Source organism: Cinclus cinclus, chromosome 29 (genome assembly GCF_963662255.1).
Source record: "Cinclus cinclus chromosome 29, bCinCin1.1, whole genome shotgun sequence".
NCBI lineage: Eukaryota > Metazoa > Chordata > Aves > Passeriformes > Cinclidae > Cinclus > Cinclus cinclus.
Window position 1 is genome coordinate 146,358 of NC_085074.1, and position 17,677 is coordinate 164,034.

Below are 17,677 nucleotides of genomic sequence, written 5' to 3' on the forward strand. Positions count from 1 at the left end.
CCATGACACTTTCCCACCTCTGCTCCTCATGCTGCTGTGTCTTTTTCTCAACTTCGGCATGCTTGCACCAAAACTCCTCAGTGAAGAGGAACTTGGTGAGCTGCCCTGCTTCTCAGCTTAAACAACCAGATCTTTTGATGTGTTTGGTTCCTGCTCCTTGTTTATGTCCAGCAGTGTGTTCACAGAGTCGGTGCTGCTCCAGTTGAGGTCCAAGGACAGAAATGTGTTCAGCTGACTGTCCGCAGAGCGAGGATTGCTGTTGACATTTCCACATTGCTCAGCTTATCGTGCATCACCAACCCACAGAACTGGGAATCCCGGAGTAAAAAATGCCCAGAAATCTGTGTATGGGGCTCAATCCACAGACATCTAACATGCCCACCAGGGACAACACTGCCACCTCTCAGGGGGTCTTGGTCCCTTTGTGCTGCTGCTGAGGGGAGCATAGGGAGTGACTCCAGTGCATAGGGAGTGACTCCAGTCCCAGGGACAGTGTAGCCATGCTGTGCCATGTGGCTCTGAGGAGTGGGAAACAGATCGGCTGCTTCTCTCGGGTGCATTGTTAAAGGTTTCACCTCCCCCAAAATGACACATTGCGAGCAAAAATAGAACAAGACAGAACACATAGACCCACCCCCACCATCCCCACCACCCGGCAGCCAAGTGCACTCAGTGCCAAACCCTTGGGTTTAAAAGCTGGTGCTTTGTCACCCTCCCTCCCCTCAGTCCTGCCACCACCTGCCCCAGCCCAGCAGGCATTCAGGCAGTCTCGTGAGTGACCGGCACACCAGTAGCAGCTGTACTGCTGGGACAATTGCCACCCAGCCCACACTATGTGCTGCATCTCTCCTCTCTCTTCGCTTGGTGGGTCTGGGAGTAGGAACTGTGGTGTTGGTGCAGGAGGTTCACTTGCCTACTGCACAGTGGTGCTCTTGAGACAATATGATGGATGCCTTTGGCCAGGAGAGCCACCTCTAGCGTGGCTTTGCCCAGTGTGCTGTAAGCCAGAGCTGTCCCCTGTGAACAGTGAGGGAAGCTGCCTCCCAGCGAAGGAGCAGGGTCCAATTTTGGAGTGCCACTAGTGTGTGCTAAGCAGAGTTCAGTGCCAGGCAGAGATCTGGTTGGAAAACCTCCAGGAAAGGAAGAGTTGCTTCAGGAGGTGGTGGAGCTGTCAGCCATTTGTCAGCAGTGCCTAACAAGGATGCGGCCTGCCTTCACCACCCTCCTGGATGCTCCATGACTCTGGAGTTGGCATTTACACCGACAGTGAAATTATCCAGGCTTCATGAGTCCCCCAGTGATCCTGTTCAGGGGTGCAAAGCCCATTGCATGGATTTTTAATATTTGGAAACAGAGCTGAAGCAGAGGTTGGTGGTGTCTTGGGAAAACAGCTGGAGGGATTTGGACTGGATGTTGGGGAGGAGAGGAATGGAAAAGTAATGCCACTGGAACTCACACCCCCAGGATGAGCAGCCATGGCTGGAAGGAGGTTTAGGCATGAGGGGGAATTTCTCCCCCTGAAGCTGGATGAGGGACTGCAAGGCCAAGAGAGTGGAGGTGAGCTTGTCCACTGAGCTGCACATGATGGCAGAGGTGGCGGTGACACATCCCTCCATCACCCAGCCATGTTCCAGGTACAGCACGGTAACAGCTCTGGAGCATGATAGAGCTGTCCCACAGGGACAGTCAGGCTGGGAGTAAGGCTGCTGTCACCTGCGCAGTCCCTGTACTGTGTAAAGAGATATTGGACAAAGCCCCTGCAGAACAAGTCCTGCCTCAGTTTCCCTGTTGCATAATTAATACTGGCTGTGGGACTGATGAGTCCACTCATGCCCTCATAGGCAGTGAGATTGTGTTTGGTAATCTCCAAGTGGGGCTACAACATCCAGAACTGCCTGGCTGGGATGCGCTCTGCCCTGGTGTTTTTCTGAGGAAGAGAAGGCACTTCCAGGACACACCTGGTAGCTTTGTGACAGCAACTGTTTGCTGTATTTATCCATGCTGAGGCCATGTGGCATTTGCAGCTGGCATCTCACCATGTCTGCCTTTGTACCGGTGGATTTCTCCCATCTTTGATGATCTGCGTCTGGTCTCAGGAGTCTTGGCTGGGCATAGACCCACTGCCTCATCCTGCTCCCTTTTGAGTTTTTCCCAGGAGGGGTCCGGAGAGGAACAGGCCAGGGGAAACAGCCATTTGATGGTTCTTGTCTGGTTCTTCTGTGATTGCAGGGAGCCACAGACACAGAATGGCAACTCCCTGCTTCCCCCAGGTGTCTTGCTGGCAGGTTTGGGAGGAGCCAGGTTGGGCTCTGCCAGAAAACTGGGCTTCTCATGGAGGGAGGCTGCAGAGAATTGAAGGGTGGTGCAGGTAGGACTCTGGGGTGTCGAAACCCCCTCCATGCTGCTGCCCCGGAAGGTTGCAGAAGAACAGAAAGTGGCCCATACTGCTTAGAAAGAAACACTCTCAGGAGATAAAAAACCCAGCTGGGTTTGAAATTGGGTCAGATTTGTCCTCTGGTTCTCCGTGTGGCCTTGTGGCCAACCTGGGGTGGAGGGCAGGAGTCCCATGCAGCTGTGCCGTGCCTGGGCAGACCCCACACCATGGGAAAAATGTCCTGTGAGGGCATTTAACCAGCCAAGCTGCCCCAGGCTACACACAGACCCTCCTCCCTGCTGGGGGCTGATGCAGCGTGTCTGAGACAGTTGTACCTTGGGAGCCAAACTGAGTGCCACCACTGGGCTGTTCCTAGGTGGGGACCTATGCCTGGGGACATGCCACCTCATTTCAGCACGTTTGCTTCCCACAGGGGTGAGGGAGAGGCCCTGAAGGCCCTGTCACCACAGCCCCTGGTCGCCTGCACCATTCGGCTTCTCGCCCTCCAGCCTGTTTGACTCCTACAATCCGGGGGCGGCTGGGAAACGACAGCTGGAGCCAACGCACCAGCCCGGTGCGCGGCTGCCATGCCAACCTTGTTTCCATGGCAATGGGCACCCAATGGGCGACTGCCAGGCAAGGCCAAGATGCCTAGAAAGTGATGTGATGCCCCCAAAATGGCCAGCTGAGAATGGGAGCCTGTGAACGCTGCCAGTCCCAGTAGTGCCTTCTGTGCCTGGGAGTGGATCAGAACCACCCCAGTCCACAGGTGTAACAGGGCAGATGAAGTCCTTGGTGCACCTGGTGAAACCATAGAGGAAAAAAAACCTGGGGAGGTGTGCACAACCATATTGACAGCACCGTCCGACTGTCTTATAGCCTAATTTAATTTAAATACATGGCTCTTACATAACCCTCAGGGCACCATGCTGCTGTAACCAATCCCACACCATACAGTGAGGGCCCCACAGAGTGGGGGTGTCAGGAAGGCATCAGGGCACAGGAAGATAGGCTCCCCAGGGCTGTGCCCTGGGGCTGGTCTTCACCAGCCCCCCCCCCCCTTACATAAGTCCCTAAGCCCCATGTTTATCCAGCTCTACATTGAAGCCTAGGTGGGTATCAAAACATTTTAAAATAACTCTGCCTTTTGTTAGTACCACAGCTATCTTTAGAAGAGATTTGATTTTATTTGAAAGCCCTTTATGTGAGGATTCAATGGAATAGATCCCCAGCCCAGCAGTTTAAAGGGATATAGGTGTGGTGATCTCCTTTCTTGACTGTAAACACTGTATTGATTATTGCTTATTCAGCTGATAATCCCCATCTTACCCTGCAGCCATCTTCTCAGTTTTTCTGACATTTCCACAGCTGGAAGGGGCAGTGTTGTGCTGAAAGTGTTGCTCATGATTCACAAGAGCCTGGGATGACTCTTGAGGGATCCTGGTCCCCAGCTCCATCACCTCCGTGTAAACAATTTCCCTGGTCATAACAGCTGGTGGTTTTCCCAAACATTAAAATCAGGGTGAAGAGAACCAGTGATGTGTTTTCATGGTGAACACAGGTCACAGCCATAGGCTACCCCCTCTTCAGCCATGACAGTGGCTTGGGGGACAGCTTACACCCAGCACATGTCAGTGTCCTTGCTCCAGCTGTGATGGGAAGTGGAGGGAATGAGGAACTCCTACTGGAGAAGGGGGAGCCAGGAAGGTGCCCTGGGCCCACTGGGGGCCAACTCTGCACCTTTTAGGCACCCAAACTGTCATACGTCTCACCAGTTGTCCTTTCAGCAGCCTGACCTCTGCTGCAGCAGACTGGGGAGAGAGGACTATGGATCACCCACAGTGGGCAGCATGGCTGTGATCCCTCTGTCCTGTGGCTGCTTACTTGCTACCTTCCACAGAGCCAGCAGTGAGGGAGAGAGTGGGCAGGAGCCCAGCCTTGGAGATGCTGTAGGAGGGCTGAACAGAGGATATGCCCTCCCTTTTGGTTTCTTGCATCCTGCTCTCAGGCTTCCTGCTCTCTTCAGTCTCTGATCTCTCTGATATTTAACATCTCACCCCTTTCTCCCCCCATCAGGAGACAGGAGCAGTTCCAGACAAATCCCGACAGCTACAATGGAGCTGTGCGAGAGAATTACACCTGGTCCCAAGACTACAGTGACCTGGAAATCAAAGTGCCTGTGCCCAAGCACATTGTCAAAGGCAAACAGGTAAAGTGGCATTAGTGGTGTCTCTTTAGCATTTCCCTTTGAGATGTGCAACTTTCCTGGGAAACTGTTTGGAGCAGAACGCCTCCTTGTCCTTTGTACTGAAGGACCAGGATGTGGTTGTGCCTTATTCTCCAGTGTGAGTCTTGTGGGGACTGAGATAACAGCCTGTCCATGTTCCTGTTGTGCTGCAGTGTCCTCTGCTCCATCTCAGCCTTGTTCTCTGGCACTGACTCACCCTTTCTGTGCTTCTTTTTTCTGCTTGCACTACCTGCATACTCACAGGTGTGTTTCAGAGCCTGGCTGGGGATGGATGTCCTTCCTCAGTTGTTCCTCGGGCTCTTGAGTGTCTTCTGCCTTCTGTTTGGAAGCAGGAGCTGCTGGAACAGCTCCTCTGGCACTGGGGAGCTGGATCAGGCACAGCCCCTGTGTGGCTTGACCTGCTCTAGATGGAAGGGAGCTGGCTTGGGGGTGGAGGTTGAGGACCAGCCCCTCCCCCTGGCTGGCTTCTGCAGAGGGAGGTCTCTCCTCTCTCTTTGGCTCAGGTGGGAACTTCTTCATTCTGCTTGTGGTCACATTGTTTTTCCTGCACCACTTCTGCTCCCTCCTGGTCAGGGACCCATAAGTAGTGTGGCCATGGCTGGCCTTAGTCAGACATGGAAGTTTGAACTCTTTCCCAAGTGTTGCCCTTTCCTCTGTATTTTTCCATTTGGGAAGCCTGTGCTCCCCCACCTCCTGCTCTTCTCTGTTTCCAGGGTGGCTGAAAGGAGCACACTGGAGTTTGTCACTGGCTTCAGCCTACACAGCTCCTCAACATGCCAAGGAATGTCACTAGCAGCAGCAGCAGCAGCCCAGGCTGGAGGGTTGAGGGGGCACAGGACTGCCACAGGCACAGCAGGGCACCAGGAAGATGCATCTCTCCCAGCAGGTCTCTAAAACAAAGCCAGGCTGTTTATTGAAAGGATTCTGGCATTTCCGGATGCATATTCCATCCCTCTGCATCATACTTCCATCACAAGTCCTCTCCCAGACAGGGGAAGTTTCCTCCATGCCAGGGAAGTTGTGTCCTTGCCAAAAACTTCACATAGGGCTCTGTCTGCTCCATCCTTGGTCATGGAGAGGTTCAGGACCCTGCCAGAGCTCACAGGAGTGGAAACAGAATATGGTTTCCTGACCTTTCCTTGGTTCAAGACTGTGCCATCACTGTGGAAGAATCCTTGCACCTCAGAGCGAGCAAAGGGGGTTTCAAGACACCCCCTTCCTGAGCCAGTGCCTGTGGCATGGCTCTGCCTACCTTTGCCTCAGTATCTGCCCACACTGCCCTCTTGAAGCAATTGGTTGTTCAGATGCTGGACATCTCCTTGCACTCTTCTTCCTGGTCTTTTGTTCATCCATGTTTCTTGGGGCTCCTCTTGGCAGCTGAGTTTCAATTTCCAAATGATTGTATGTATTCCCAGCCTTGGGTGAATGAGAACACACAGGCTGGGTCTTGGGCCAGAGCAGGAGGACTCAGAGCAATTTAAAAGCTCCGTGGACTTTGTATGTGTTGTTCATAGGTACCTGCACAAGAGCAACATTCTCCTGCATTCAGACGACTTTGTATTTTAAAAAAATTAATGGGCTTTTGGCTTCTGCCTGCCAAGGCGAGTTTGAAAATTTCCCCATTTGGTCCCTGGGCTCAGAATGCACCCAACTCTAATGCTGCTCACAGTCTTCCTTATGACACTTTTTGGGATTCAGGCTCTTGCTATGGCACATTTTGCTCTGGTGAGCTTAAGGTTTCTTTGTATGGAGCTCAGGTGTCCTTGGAGCAGGAATGGGCGATTAGGTAGGTGGGAGCATCTTCCTCCATGGTCCTCACATCTCTGATCTACTTCTGGGCACAACAGGGGCCCATGGATCTGAGTGTTTAAATACAGATAATGACTCCAGGCCTCCCTCTTTGCTGGACTCAAGAGGAGACAAGGTAGATTCCTCTCAGTTTGTGTTTGCTTGTTTGAGATGCGTGGGCGGGCATGCGTGTTCAGTGTGCACAGAAATCATTGTGGTGAGAAGGCCACAGCACACAGATGAGATCTGGCTTTCCTTGGGAGCAGCCAAGTGTTTTAGGAGCAGAAGTGCTCGCAGGGAGCACATGGGGAAGGACAAGCAGCTTCACAGCTGCCAGAGTACTGAGTTGCTCTTGGCCTTCCCCCAGGTGTGAGCTGTCCACAGGTACCACCTTGTGTACATGCGAGTCCTCTCAGACATGTTCCTCCATGCATGGAGGGGCAGGGCTTTCCAGTAGATCATGTGCTGCCCCTGTCCCTAAACCCTCCTAATCCTGGAGGGCTGGTGTGCTGGGTGGGACCTTCTTGCTAGGTGCAGGTGGGAGCAGGTGTTGCAAATGCTTCTTATGTTGGCTGCTTGCATAGCAGAGTGGTCAGGTGAAGTCTTCCCAGTTTGTATCTCTTCTTCCATTTGGGTTTTTCTGCTGCCTTTCCCAATGTGTGGCTGGTCCCAGAGCCACCTAAAAGGTGTCCCTCAGCCCCACCAGATATCTTGTGTAACCATCCATGAATAAAACCCTTCTCACATTTGGTTGTTCTTGTCCACACGGATCCCACAGATATAGTGCTGCACCTGTGCCTTCCATGTCTCCAGCTTTCCTGGCCCTCCACACCCCAAAAAATTTCTCCCCAGAAGGTTACTTGCTTTTTTCCCATTGGTCCTTTCAGGGCAGGCCATGTACCGTGCTGAGAGCCCAGCATCAGTAGCTCTGTCCCTGCGCTGGGGACCTGAGTGGATGGTGGTAGTGGCAGGCAGAGCCTCATCCCCATGCCTTGTCTCTGCAGCGAGGCATCAGCGCTGGGCTGGAGCGAGCTGCTCCATGGAGGGAGTACCTCCTCTGGAGGTGTTTGCGTCCCAGGGCAGCTGCTCTGGTAGAGGCTGTTCACAGCCACATGAGAGCTGACAGCCTGTTGTCCTCTCCCATCCTCATTTAATTAATCCCCCTGATAGGGGATTATTTTGGATCCGCTGTGAGCATGGTCCTGCTCCCAGCCATCACACTGGAGCTCAGTCCCACATCATCCTGTGTTGTGTGTGCTGGGCCTCCTCTGCTACTGCCAGAGCACACAGCAGGTTCGGGGCTGTACCCTGGCGACATCAGTCAGACACAGCCGCGGTGCCCTCCCTGGCTGGAGCAGCTCTGCCTGTCTTCTGCCTGTGTGGAGCTAGTGAGCTGCTGTAAGTCTCCTAGGTAATGGATAATGTAATAACATTTCAAATGAGATCTGCAGAGCAGAAGGAAGATCTGGGGGAACTCTGGGAGAGAATGCAGGCAAATCTCACTGCAGTCTCCTCCTCTTGGGCCAGCACTGGGGGCCACAATCCTGCCGCTTTCCCAGCCAGGTTCTCGCTACATCCCCTGGCTATGTGCAAGCTCTGCTGGTGGCACCTCAGGGCTAGAGGGGACGAGAGAGAACATATGGTCTCTACAGAGACCAAGAGTACTGCGTGCCTCTCACAGCCTGCCTCTGTCTCCCTGGGGGACAGCCATGTCACCTGCCTGGCAGGTCGGAGCAGGGTTCCCCATATGGCTGTGGGTGGGAACTGGCCCCGTTCCTGGGGACAGAGCTGCCCATGTAGCAGGGAGCCGGGAGAGCGTGCTGCAGCATTCCTTCTGCACACAGCTCCTCCTCACACACCTGATGGGAGGCATGGGCTGAGCCCAGTGCTGTCTCCAGCAGCTGAAGCAGAGACAAGGACCATGCTTTCAGCATGGTGCAGCAAAGGGGATGACCTGCTGCAGCCCTAGTGGAGGAACCCCCAAATTGCCTTTGCTCAACTATCAGTATGACACACACTCATGCCCAGCTTGTCACAGTGACAGGTACACCGCTGAAGAACTCTCTCACAGCAAGTAGGATCCCAGCCTTTGAATGCTGTTTGGAGGCCTGTAGCACTACTGGTTGTCTTTGAGGGGAAACTGAGGCACAGGGTAGAACCAGCTGCCTTGAATCCCTCAACGGTTCCCCCAGTTACTGGGCTGTACTGCTTTTCCTTCCCTGAAGAAGTTCCCTCTCTCCTTCAAACTGTTGCTGTTTGCTATGAGAGAGCAGCGGGTTTCCCACCCTGCTGCTATAGGCAGGGCTGGAAACTCTTTCTCATCCCCTGCAAGTGCACTTGATCCCAAACCCCAGCTTGCACAGTGAGATGGCAAGCAGGAGCTTTCCAGATGATTTCTCTCTTTGTTTCCAGGTGTCTGTGGATATCAGCAGTGGTGCAATTTGTGTAGCGGTGCTAGAGGGAAGCAGCCAACACATCCTCATGGAAGGGAAACTCACCCACAAGATCAACACAGAGAGTTCCCTGTGGAGCCTGGAGCCTGGGAAGTGCATTTTGGTAAGGGTGGTCTACGCCAGCTGTGTCTCCTTGACTTGCAGGTCTGCCATGCTTGGAGCAGCTGGAAGTTTGAGCCAGTTCTGGATGTGTCTGGCTTTGCCTGTCCAACATCTGGCTCATGCTGCCCTTGCAGTGTGCTGTGCCTTGCCTCCTACTCCTGAGTTGCCTGTCAGGGTGCCAGCTTGGCAGCACAGCTGTCTGGGCAAAGGGTTCCCCAGCTCCAGCTGAGGGGGAACAGTACAGCCATTGTTTGGGGGTGGTCACTGCCCTCAGTCTTGGCATAGTGCCCTGCACCACAGTGCTGGTCCTGCACACCTGGCCTTGCTTACTCTGCCTTCCAGTGCTCCTGGCCCCACTCCGACCCCAGCATCTTGGCAGGTGCCTGTTCCCCATCATTCCTTTCTGTCCTGTCATGGGATTCCTGCTTGCCCTGTTTGATGTGGACACTGTGGCTCCTCTGCCTCCAGCAGGCCTGTGGTTTGCTGTGTGCCTGTTGTCCCAAATCATCCCTGTTGAGGTGGTCTCAGGGCTGCTAGTACCCGGATGTATATTACTGGTAAGTTCCCAGCCCCAAGCCTCATTTTCTGATGTGCTCCAGATGTTCAGGCTGAGGGTTTTCACAGCTGGAGCTGTTGCAGGAGTTTTGCCCATCACCCTAGGATCTTGAGTATCAAACATTTTCCAAAGTTCATATGCCAGTTTTGGGGCCATGGTTGTGCTAGGAGCAGATTTTGCTACCTGTGACCATCTTTGCCCTATCCTTTTCCACCCAGAGGCTTTTCCAGGAGAGTTTCAGGAGTCCCAAGGCTATTATGAGACCCAGGAGGGAGCACATGCTGTCCCTGGGAGGGAGGGAGCTGGCTCCAAGCCTTTTTCCCTGTGGCATGAGGGTGGCAGCAGGTGAACACCCAAATCCAAGCCCCTCACAGTGGAAAATGGAGTGGGAATGAGTGGGCCAGAGTCAGGAATCCTGTGGATAGTGTGTGAGGAGGCTGCACAGTGCCACTCGACCAATGCTGATCCGCAGGGATGTACTACAAGTGACAGGCTGATGCCAAAAGTGTGAGTGAGGTCCCTGCAAGGGAGAGGAGCTTCTCCAATGCTGCTAGGCCACTGAAGGGATGTGGTAGTGCCATTCTTAACCTGCATTTTGTAAATATTCATAAACATACTGAAAATTAGCTTATCTGGGACAAAGAAACAATCCTGGAAAGGCATAAACCCATTGAAGAGGAGGTGGCCCAATGGGTGGCTGCTTCACAATATGAATGGAAGTCTGGAGGTCCCCTGTGGGTGTTCCCAGCATCAGCAAGGGAGGCAGTGTCTTTTTCAGTACCCATCAGAGGCTGGGAATGGTACAGGTGGAGGGAGACTCGGTGCCTCCTGGAGTGGCTGTGGGCAGTGTGGGGAGCTGAGTGGGCCCGTCACCCCCAACCCCAGAGCTGGGTCTTGCCTCAAACAGCATGAGTCCAATCTTGTGAGGATCTCCAGCTGGCTGCCAACATATTGATGGTGGGATGAGATTGCTTGAATTGTAAGGTAACTGGAGCAGAGTGAGTAATTCTCGCCCAAAAGCATCTCCTTTTTCCATGTGCTGAGTAGCCAGGAGTGATTTGCGTCTCCTCCCAGTTCATTCATTCCCACCCTTATGGGAATGCATTTTTTCATTCAGTGCCTCGATGGGACCATTGGGGTTTATTTGGAGCTTATGGGGCATATGGACCCTTTCTGTACCCCAGTTTCTGCATTGCTCTGTGTGAGCTCCAAATGCAGCTGTTGGGCTCTCCCCCTCCTGCAAGGTGCTGCAAGGTGCCGCCTGGCTTCCCTGTGGGACCCAGGGATGGCGTTCCCTGGCAGGGTGCAAACTCCCTTACCTTCCAGCTCTCATCCTGGGAAGATTATTTTGCCTTACAACCCATTCTAGTTCTGCTTCCCCCATCCTGCCTGGTGTTGTTATTCATGTACCCTCTTCATTATGTCACTCGCACTCCAGCAGCCCCAGAACTGCCCTCATCAGCATTCAGAGACCACTCTGTCTTCTGCTTCTTGCTCCATGGAGCTCTAGCAGCTGGAGCCCAACCTGACACCAACATGTTTCTCATCTCATCTAATCCTTTGGCACACATGTGTGCATGGCAGCAGAATCCAGCTGGCATTGTTCACAGTGGAGTGCTCTGCTGATGTGGGGTGGGGGCCTCTCCTTACCTCCTGCTTGGGATTTTGTCCCAGGATCGTGCCCCTGCCTGTGGCATGCCACATGGTATCCTGGTCCTGGGTGTCATCCCTGTGCTCTCCCTTCTCCGTCACACCCGCTCGCTTGTTGAAAGTGAGATTAAAATAACTTTGCTGTTTTTAGCAATCCCCACTGGGTGTTGTGCACAACTCCTTTTGGTATTATTTTTGTTGTGGAGGATTTTTCTCCCATTCTTTCTCTTTTCCTCTCAGCCTTTGTTTTCCACGCATGGGTTTTTGTCAGCAAGTCTTGCCTTGCATGTTTATTACAGTCTTGGCTTGTCATCCTGTGAGCCAATGACTTTTGAGGTGACTTCGGCTGCTGTGGTTCCAACAGGAAGGCAGGCAGTGGTTGTTGTACTCCCAAGACCTACTTACACCCCTTGGCAGCATCTCTCCAGGTTTGTCAAGGTATTTGGCATCAGAGAGGAAACCTTGTACTACCGCAAAGCCCAGCACCGACCGTGAGGGGTTGTGACCTTCTGAGTAGGGTGTGGAGATGGGGCATGATGCTGTGTTCATGCCACTGATGCCTGTCACCTGCTGGAGGGTCTCTCCTGCTGAGTGTCTTATTGTTCCTGCAGCAATCCTCCTTGCAGTACATCATTACCCTGGTGCATTTCCAGGGAATAGCCCATTCTGGCATGGCTGAGAGCTTATACCTTGGACACTGACTGTGGGAGTGAGCGCTTTGGCATGACACTGCCAGGTTCACATACAGCATTGGGGTATGCCTCCTACAAGCCTCCCTCTCCTCAGGCCACTGTTGCAGAGGCTGTTCCTGCCTCCCTGTGCACCCCAAAAACTCAGCTGGGCTTTTACGCCATTGGGACCCACCAGGCAGAGCCAAAATCTGGCTGAGGGCATGGGCACACCGCAGGGACCTCATCCTTCCTCAGTGGCTCTCAGCATATCTGGAGCCCTGGGGTGGGCAGCCAGAGCTGTTGGCTGGAAAACTGAGCAGCAGTGTCAAGTGCAGGCAAAGCCTTGCCTTGTTTCGAAGTGAGAAACATAATTAGGTTGGGATTTGTCCTTGTGGAAGAAGCCATGCTCCCTCCTGGAGCTCCCCAGTTTCCAGAGCTCTCCCCAGCAGTGCTCACAGCCTTGTGGGGGCCTGTCAGCTGAATGCCAGAGCCTCTCCCATGGGCAGGTGGGTGAGTTAGGACTGGCATATGTGGGAAATCACCCAGAGACCTGCCATGGCTTCTCAGCTCTCCCTTATCTCCATCTTTGGGCACCCAAAGTTTTTCTGAGGGGAACCAGCTGCATCTCTATCACCACTGGCTCTCATAACCCACACACTCAGCCAAGCAGGAGCTGGATCCACAGAGGACACTGGCAGAAACTGTCCAGCAGAATGGTCTATGTCTGTGTCCCCCATCTTGGAGATGGGACTTGTCTGCAGCAAGTCCTCCAGCACCGCCTTGAACCACAAAACCACAAATTCACATGAATACAGTGACCCTTGCCCTGACCCATGGGCATTTCATTTTAGAAACTGGGGCTCACTTGGAGTGAATCTCACTTTGACAGCTTTCCCCTTGGAATAAAGAAGGATGAACAGATCACCCCAGGCAGGCTGCAGAGGTGTGCAGATGGTGGCAGGGTGCCAGCAAAAGAAAGGGGTTTGGTAGGGAAGGGAGGGGGGATGGGTTTCCATCCCCCAGTGGTCTGGGATGGAGTTGGGGTGATGCCTGAACTCCTCCAATACTTGTCTGTCCCTCTGCCAGCAGGCTGGCTCTGGTAGGGATATACCAAGTCATGCATGCTTCACAGCAATGCCATGGGAGCATGGTTTGTAGTGGTGCCCTCACTAGGGAAGCTCACACCTTGCCAGCAGCACCACAGGGACATCCCTCATGTTCCAAACCTGAGGAGCCTGAAGGCCATCCTGCTCCAAGTGCAGGACAGCCGGGGTTGCTGCCCCTCCACTTAGCTTTCTGTCTCAGGGTGACGTTCTGGGGGCTCCTGCACTCCCCCACCTGCCCACCGAGGGTTGGGAAGCCCAGAAGCAAACCTTCGGTGGCTCTCCCTCCCCTCCAAAGTGGAACTGTGCAATTAAAAAGAGAACAAGCATGCCTGTCTAGCTGGAGAAACTTAACACCTTCCCCAAGCTGGAATATTTTACCGGCTCTGCTCTCCCGGAAGGATTAAACCCCAGCCACCCCCTCCTATATTAATTGGTTCCTTTTCTTCGCACCACAGAGAAGCTTGGCTCTGTAGCAGGAGTGGCTGTCCGTGCTCTCCCCTCCGGAACTATTGAGCTTCCAGGGAGGTTTGAGCAAATTGTATTGTCTGCCTTTATTGATGATTTTGCAGAGGCCAACGAATGCCATAAATCTGCCCTACTGCTGGGATTAGTGCTAAAATACACGGGAGGAAGCAGCCCACTCTTCCTGGAAAAACCAAAAGCAAGTTGGAGTTCCCACTGCAGGATGCCCCATGCTGGCTGCAGCACAGCCGTGCTGGCCAGCCAGCTCTGTTCAAGGCACTGCCATCAGGGGATGCCTGTGACTACAACTGGTAGCTTTTTCCACTTCCCCATGGATGTTGGCTGGAGCAAGAAGATAGCCCATCTCCTTGTCCTTCCCTCCAGGGCTGCTGCTGAGCTGTGGTGCCATGGGAATCAGGTGCTAGCAATCAGCAGGGGTGGCACAGAGCAGCAGGTGATACCCTTGCCTCTTTTGCCACCCATGCTGCTGCCCACCGAGCCAGTGCCAGGGGAGCTGAGGCCAAGGTTCCTTCTAGGTTAGGGAAAGGCAAGATGGCTACACTACCACACCAGGAGCCCTGGTCCCACACCCCACCAGACACAGCCTTCTCATCCAACAGTCCTGGGCTTTGTCACTGCTGCTGTGTCAGCCATGTGGCCCTGAGCCAGTGTCACCCCTAGGCAGGCGCTGCTGGGGACAGTGGTCCTGCCTTTGAGCCATAGTGTAGGCTGAGATTTCATCCACGGGACCTGAGCTGGGGCTGTGGGGGCCCACAGCAGGGTGTGCAAAGCCTTTGGCTGCTGAGGGAGGAAGGAACAAGCATCCCTCCCCCTCTGCCAGCTGTGAGGCTGGATCAGTATAAGCTTGACTTCCACTCATGGGCAAGGCACATGCTGCTGTCAGCCGAGCTCTGCATCACTGCCATGGAGGTGTGAGGTGGGCAGGGGCGCCACATTCTGGGCAGGAGAGGGGTTCCTCTCCCCATTTGCTGACCCACACCTTGTCCCTAGATCAACCTGAACAAGGGGGACGAGTACTGGTGGAACGCCATCCTAGAGGGTGAGGAGCAGATCGACATTGACAAGATCAACAAGGAGCGCTCCATGGCCACAGTGGATGAGGAGGAGCATGCTGTGCTTGACCGCCTCACCTTTGACTACCATCAGAAGCTGCAGGGCAAGCCTCAGAGCCATGAGCTGGTAGGTGCTGGCTACCCTGTGCTGCCGGCCCAGCCTGGCCCTCCCACCTGCCCTTCAAGACCTTTTCCCCAGGAAAAGGGGCCCCATGGCTCTGCTCCACCTCAGAGCTCCTCTTCACAGTGTCCCCCCCACACTAACATTTGGGGGTTGTGAGGTTCTGTTGATGGATCTTTTGCCATGCACTCCTGTCTTCCCTTTCCTGGCCGCTTGGCAAGTGCCTGTAAGCCCAGCCCCCCTGTTCCAGGGATGGGCCCCACATAGCTGTTCCTCTCTCCCAAGCTGGCCCTGCTCAGGGCTAGACCCACAGGGGTATGGCTCAGCCTGACCCAGGAGCTGCCTGGTGTTGCCCTGGGTGCTGTCTGTCCTTTCCCAGGTAGTGAGGCAGAGCACAGAAGTGTTGTTTGCCCTTGACTACTGACAGCCAGGCAGGAGGGGGACTGCTGCCCACATCCCTTCTTATGGGTCAGTTTGCCACGCAGCCCCAGTGCCTGTGGGATGAGCTGCAGGGGATTTGGGGAACAGCGTGGCATCACCTCAGGCTGACAGAAGCCTGCGGCCTCTTTGCAGAAGGTGCATGAGATGTTAAAGAAGGGCTGGGACACCGAGGGCTCACCATTCCGCGGCCAGAAATTCGACCCCTCGATGTTCAACATCTCCCCCGGCGCCGTCCAGTTTTGACAGTGGCAAAAACAACTGCAAAATAAAGCAGGGAGAGAAGACCGCCCTGCCCCTGGATGCCCACCAGGACCCTTGCTCCCAGCACCAGTGCCTGAGACTCACTGATCCATGCTGCCAGCACCCATCCATGCTGTGTGGGGAAGCCTGAGGAAGTGGGCAGATTTACATCCTGTCACCACGGCAACCTGGGTACCAAGGACCCCTCCCCTCCCCTGCCCTCCCCTCCCCTCGAGCTGTTGACTCTCCATGTTTTTCTGGAATAGAGGGAGGGCATTGGGATGCATTGGGTGACATAATTATTATTTTTGGTGGATGAAGATAGTGCTTTTTGGGGTTTCTGGGGATACGAGCCCTCCCTGCCCTGGCACTGGGCAGCTTTGTCCCTCACAGGTGGAGATGGGTGCTGGGTATGGGCAGTGGGATGGGGAAGCCTGCCCCTGCCTGCCTCTGCCAGCACCCTTCCCACCTGGCACCCCCAAATCCTCTCGCCAGTCTCACTCCAGGGTATCCCAAGGGGGCTGTGCTGCCCCTGGCCTCTACCCAGCTCCGGGGGAGGCTTCCTCCTGGCTTCCCCCTCCTTCACCTCCTCACTGGAGGGTTGTCAGAACACCCAGGAGTGGGCAGAGACCACAGCCATCCCCTAGGGTTTGCTCCCCCTTAGTCATGGAGCAGCAGGGATGCTCCCCACAGCACTGGCATTTGTAGGGGGGCTACAGGCCCACCCCTCAGCTGGCAGCTGGGCAGGAGCCTCAGAAACATGGGTTTCCCTGGCATGGTACTTAGGGGTCTGAGCATGGGGGGTCTACCTAGGAGAGTAGGCCCCACCTAGGCCCAGCCTGGCTCTCACAGCTTACCACCAGTCCTACACACTGGGGTGTGTGGGCTGGGGCTCCCCAGCCATCACCTTGACTGGTTCCCCAGTCCCCACCTCCAGTTTGCAATAAACATGTCTCACCGTGGGGCCTGTGAGTTATTTAGTGCTACCCCTGGGGAGATGAATGTGCCCAATTTGCCACCATCACCTTGCTTATGGGACAAGGACAGGGACACCCAAAAAGGATGCCTGGGGTGTCTGTCTGCTAGTGTGGGCTCCAGACACTGGGGTGGATGTTAGGGTGGATATAGGATTCCTGGGGGTGGAGGGAGTGAATTTTGAGATGCCTGGGAGGGGCTATAGGATATATAGGATACCCTGAGGAGGGCTGGACTTACGGATTACTTGGGCATGGGGATGTTGGAATATGGGATTCTGAGGGGGAATTAGGGGATTTTGGGGTCCTTGGGGCGGGGGGGGGTAGATGTGGGAATCCCCAAAGCTGGCTAGGTTTCATATGGTGGGTACTTTGGGAATACCACCCCCGAGGTGTCACCCATCACTTTCCCCTTCTCCCCCTCCACCAGTGCAGGCATCTCCTGGTGCTGATGCGTACACCGGGCCCGCGGTCCCCCCCCCCCCCCCTGCCGCCCACGGTCCCCATGGCAACAGCAGCGCCAGCCACCCGCCACCCACCCGCACCCACCCACCCTCCGGTGGGGGGGAACACCCCGCTGTCCCCAGGCCCTGGGGCTACTGGTGTCCTTAAGGGTGGCCTTTTATGTGTCCCCCGCACCAAAATCCACCCCCACACTATGCTGCGGATACTGGGGGGCTTCAAGGTGCCCTTGGGGGAGGCAGGAGAGTGATTTTGTCCTGCCCCGACCTCTCCTGGGTGTTTTGCTTAGGTAGGGGTTGGAGCCTGAAAGGGTTGTTTGGGGTGACATTGGTGCGGGAGGAGGGAGCTCGTGGGGGGGAATAGGGGGGATTCCCCAGGAGGCAAGGTAGGGCATGGATGTGGGGTCTTTGAGCAGGTTATCTGGGTATTGGGGCGTTTTAGGGGAAGAATGTGAGATCAGAAGGGGGTGCAGGTTTGGGGTCCTTTGCGGAGGGGTTATGAGATTCTTGGGAGAGGTCTGGATGTGCGTCCTATTATGGAGAGTGTGGATGTGAGTCTAGATTTGGGGCCCTGGGGTGGGGGGGAGGGGGGATCCGTCAGAGGGAGTCTGGACACCGGGCTGTTTAGGAGGGGAGTCCCGGCAAGGGGCGTACGGATATGGGGTCTTTAGGGGTGGGGGCTTGGTATCCCACTCCCGGCGGTAATTTGTGAAAAAGGGATCCCGGGATTGGGGGGTCTAGTTTATGGGGCCCTTGTGGAGACAAGGGGGATCCCCCCGGCGTGCGGGGGCAGGTCCGAGGTGGGGTGTGCCCCGTGGAGGGGGTTGGGGGGATCCCAGGCGGGAGGGGGGGTGGGGGCGGCGGGGGCTGTCCCGGGCTGGAGCCTCCCCCGGCCCGGCGCCTCCCCCCGCCCCCCCGCGCCGGGCGGAGCCGGAGCCGAGCGGAGCCGGTGCCGGG

The 17,677-nt window shown here is 55.1% G+C and overlaps 1 protein-coding gene across 1 annotated transcript in view; it reads left to right on the forward strand.

Annotated features, from left to right (window-relative positions):
- NUDCD3 (NudC domain containing 3) overlaps positions 1-16,247 on the forward strand; it is a 28,555-nt gene extending 12,308 nt beyond the window's left edge. Inside the window, exons 3-6 of the mRNA XM_062510617.1 lie at positions 4,451-4,583; positions 8,823-8,966; positions 14,422-14,610; positions 15,178-16,247. Coding sequence (XP_062366601.1) covers positions 4,451-4,583; positions 8,823-8,966; positions 14,422-14,610; positions 15,178-15,288 — 577 coding nt within the window. The 3' untranslated portion in view covers positions 15,289-16,247. The remainder of the gene's footprint in view (positions 1-4,450; positions 4,584-8,822; positions 8,967-14,421; positions 14,611-15,177) is intronic.
- Positions 16,248-17,677: the final 1,430 nt, after the last annotated feature.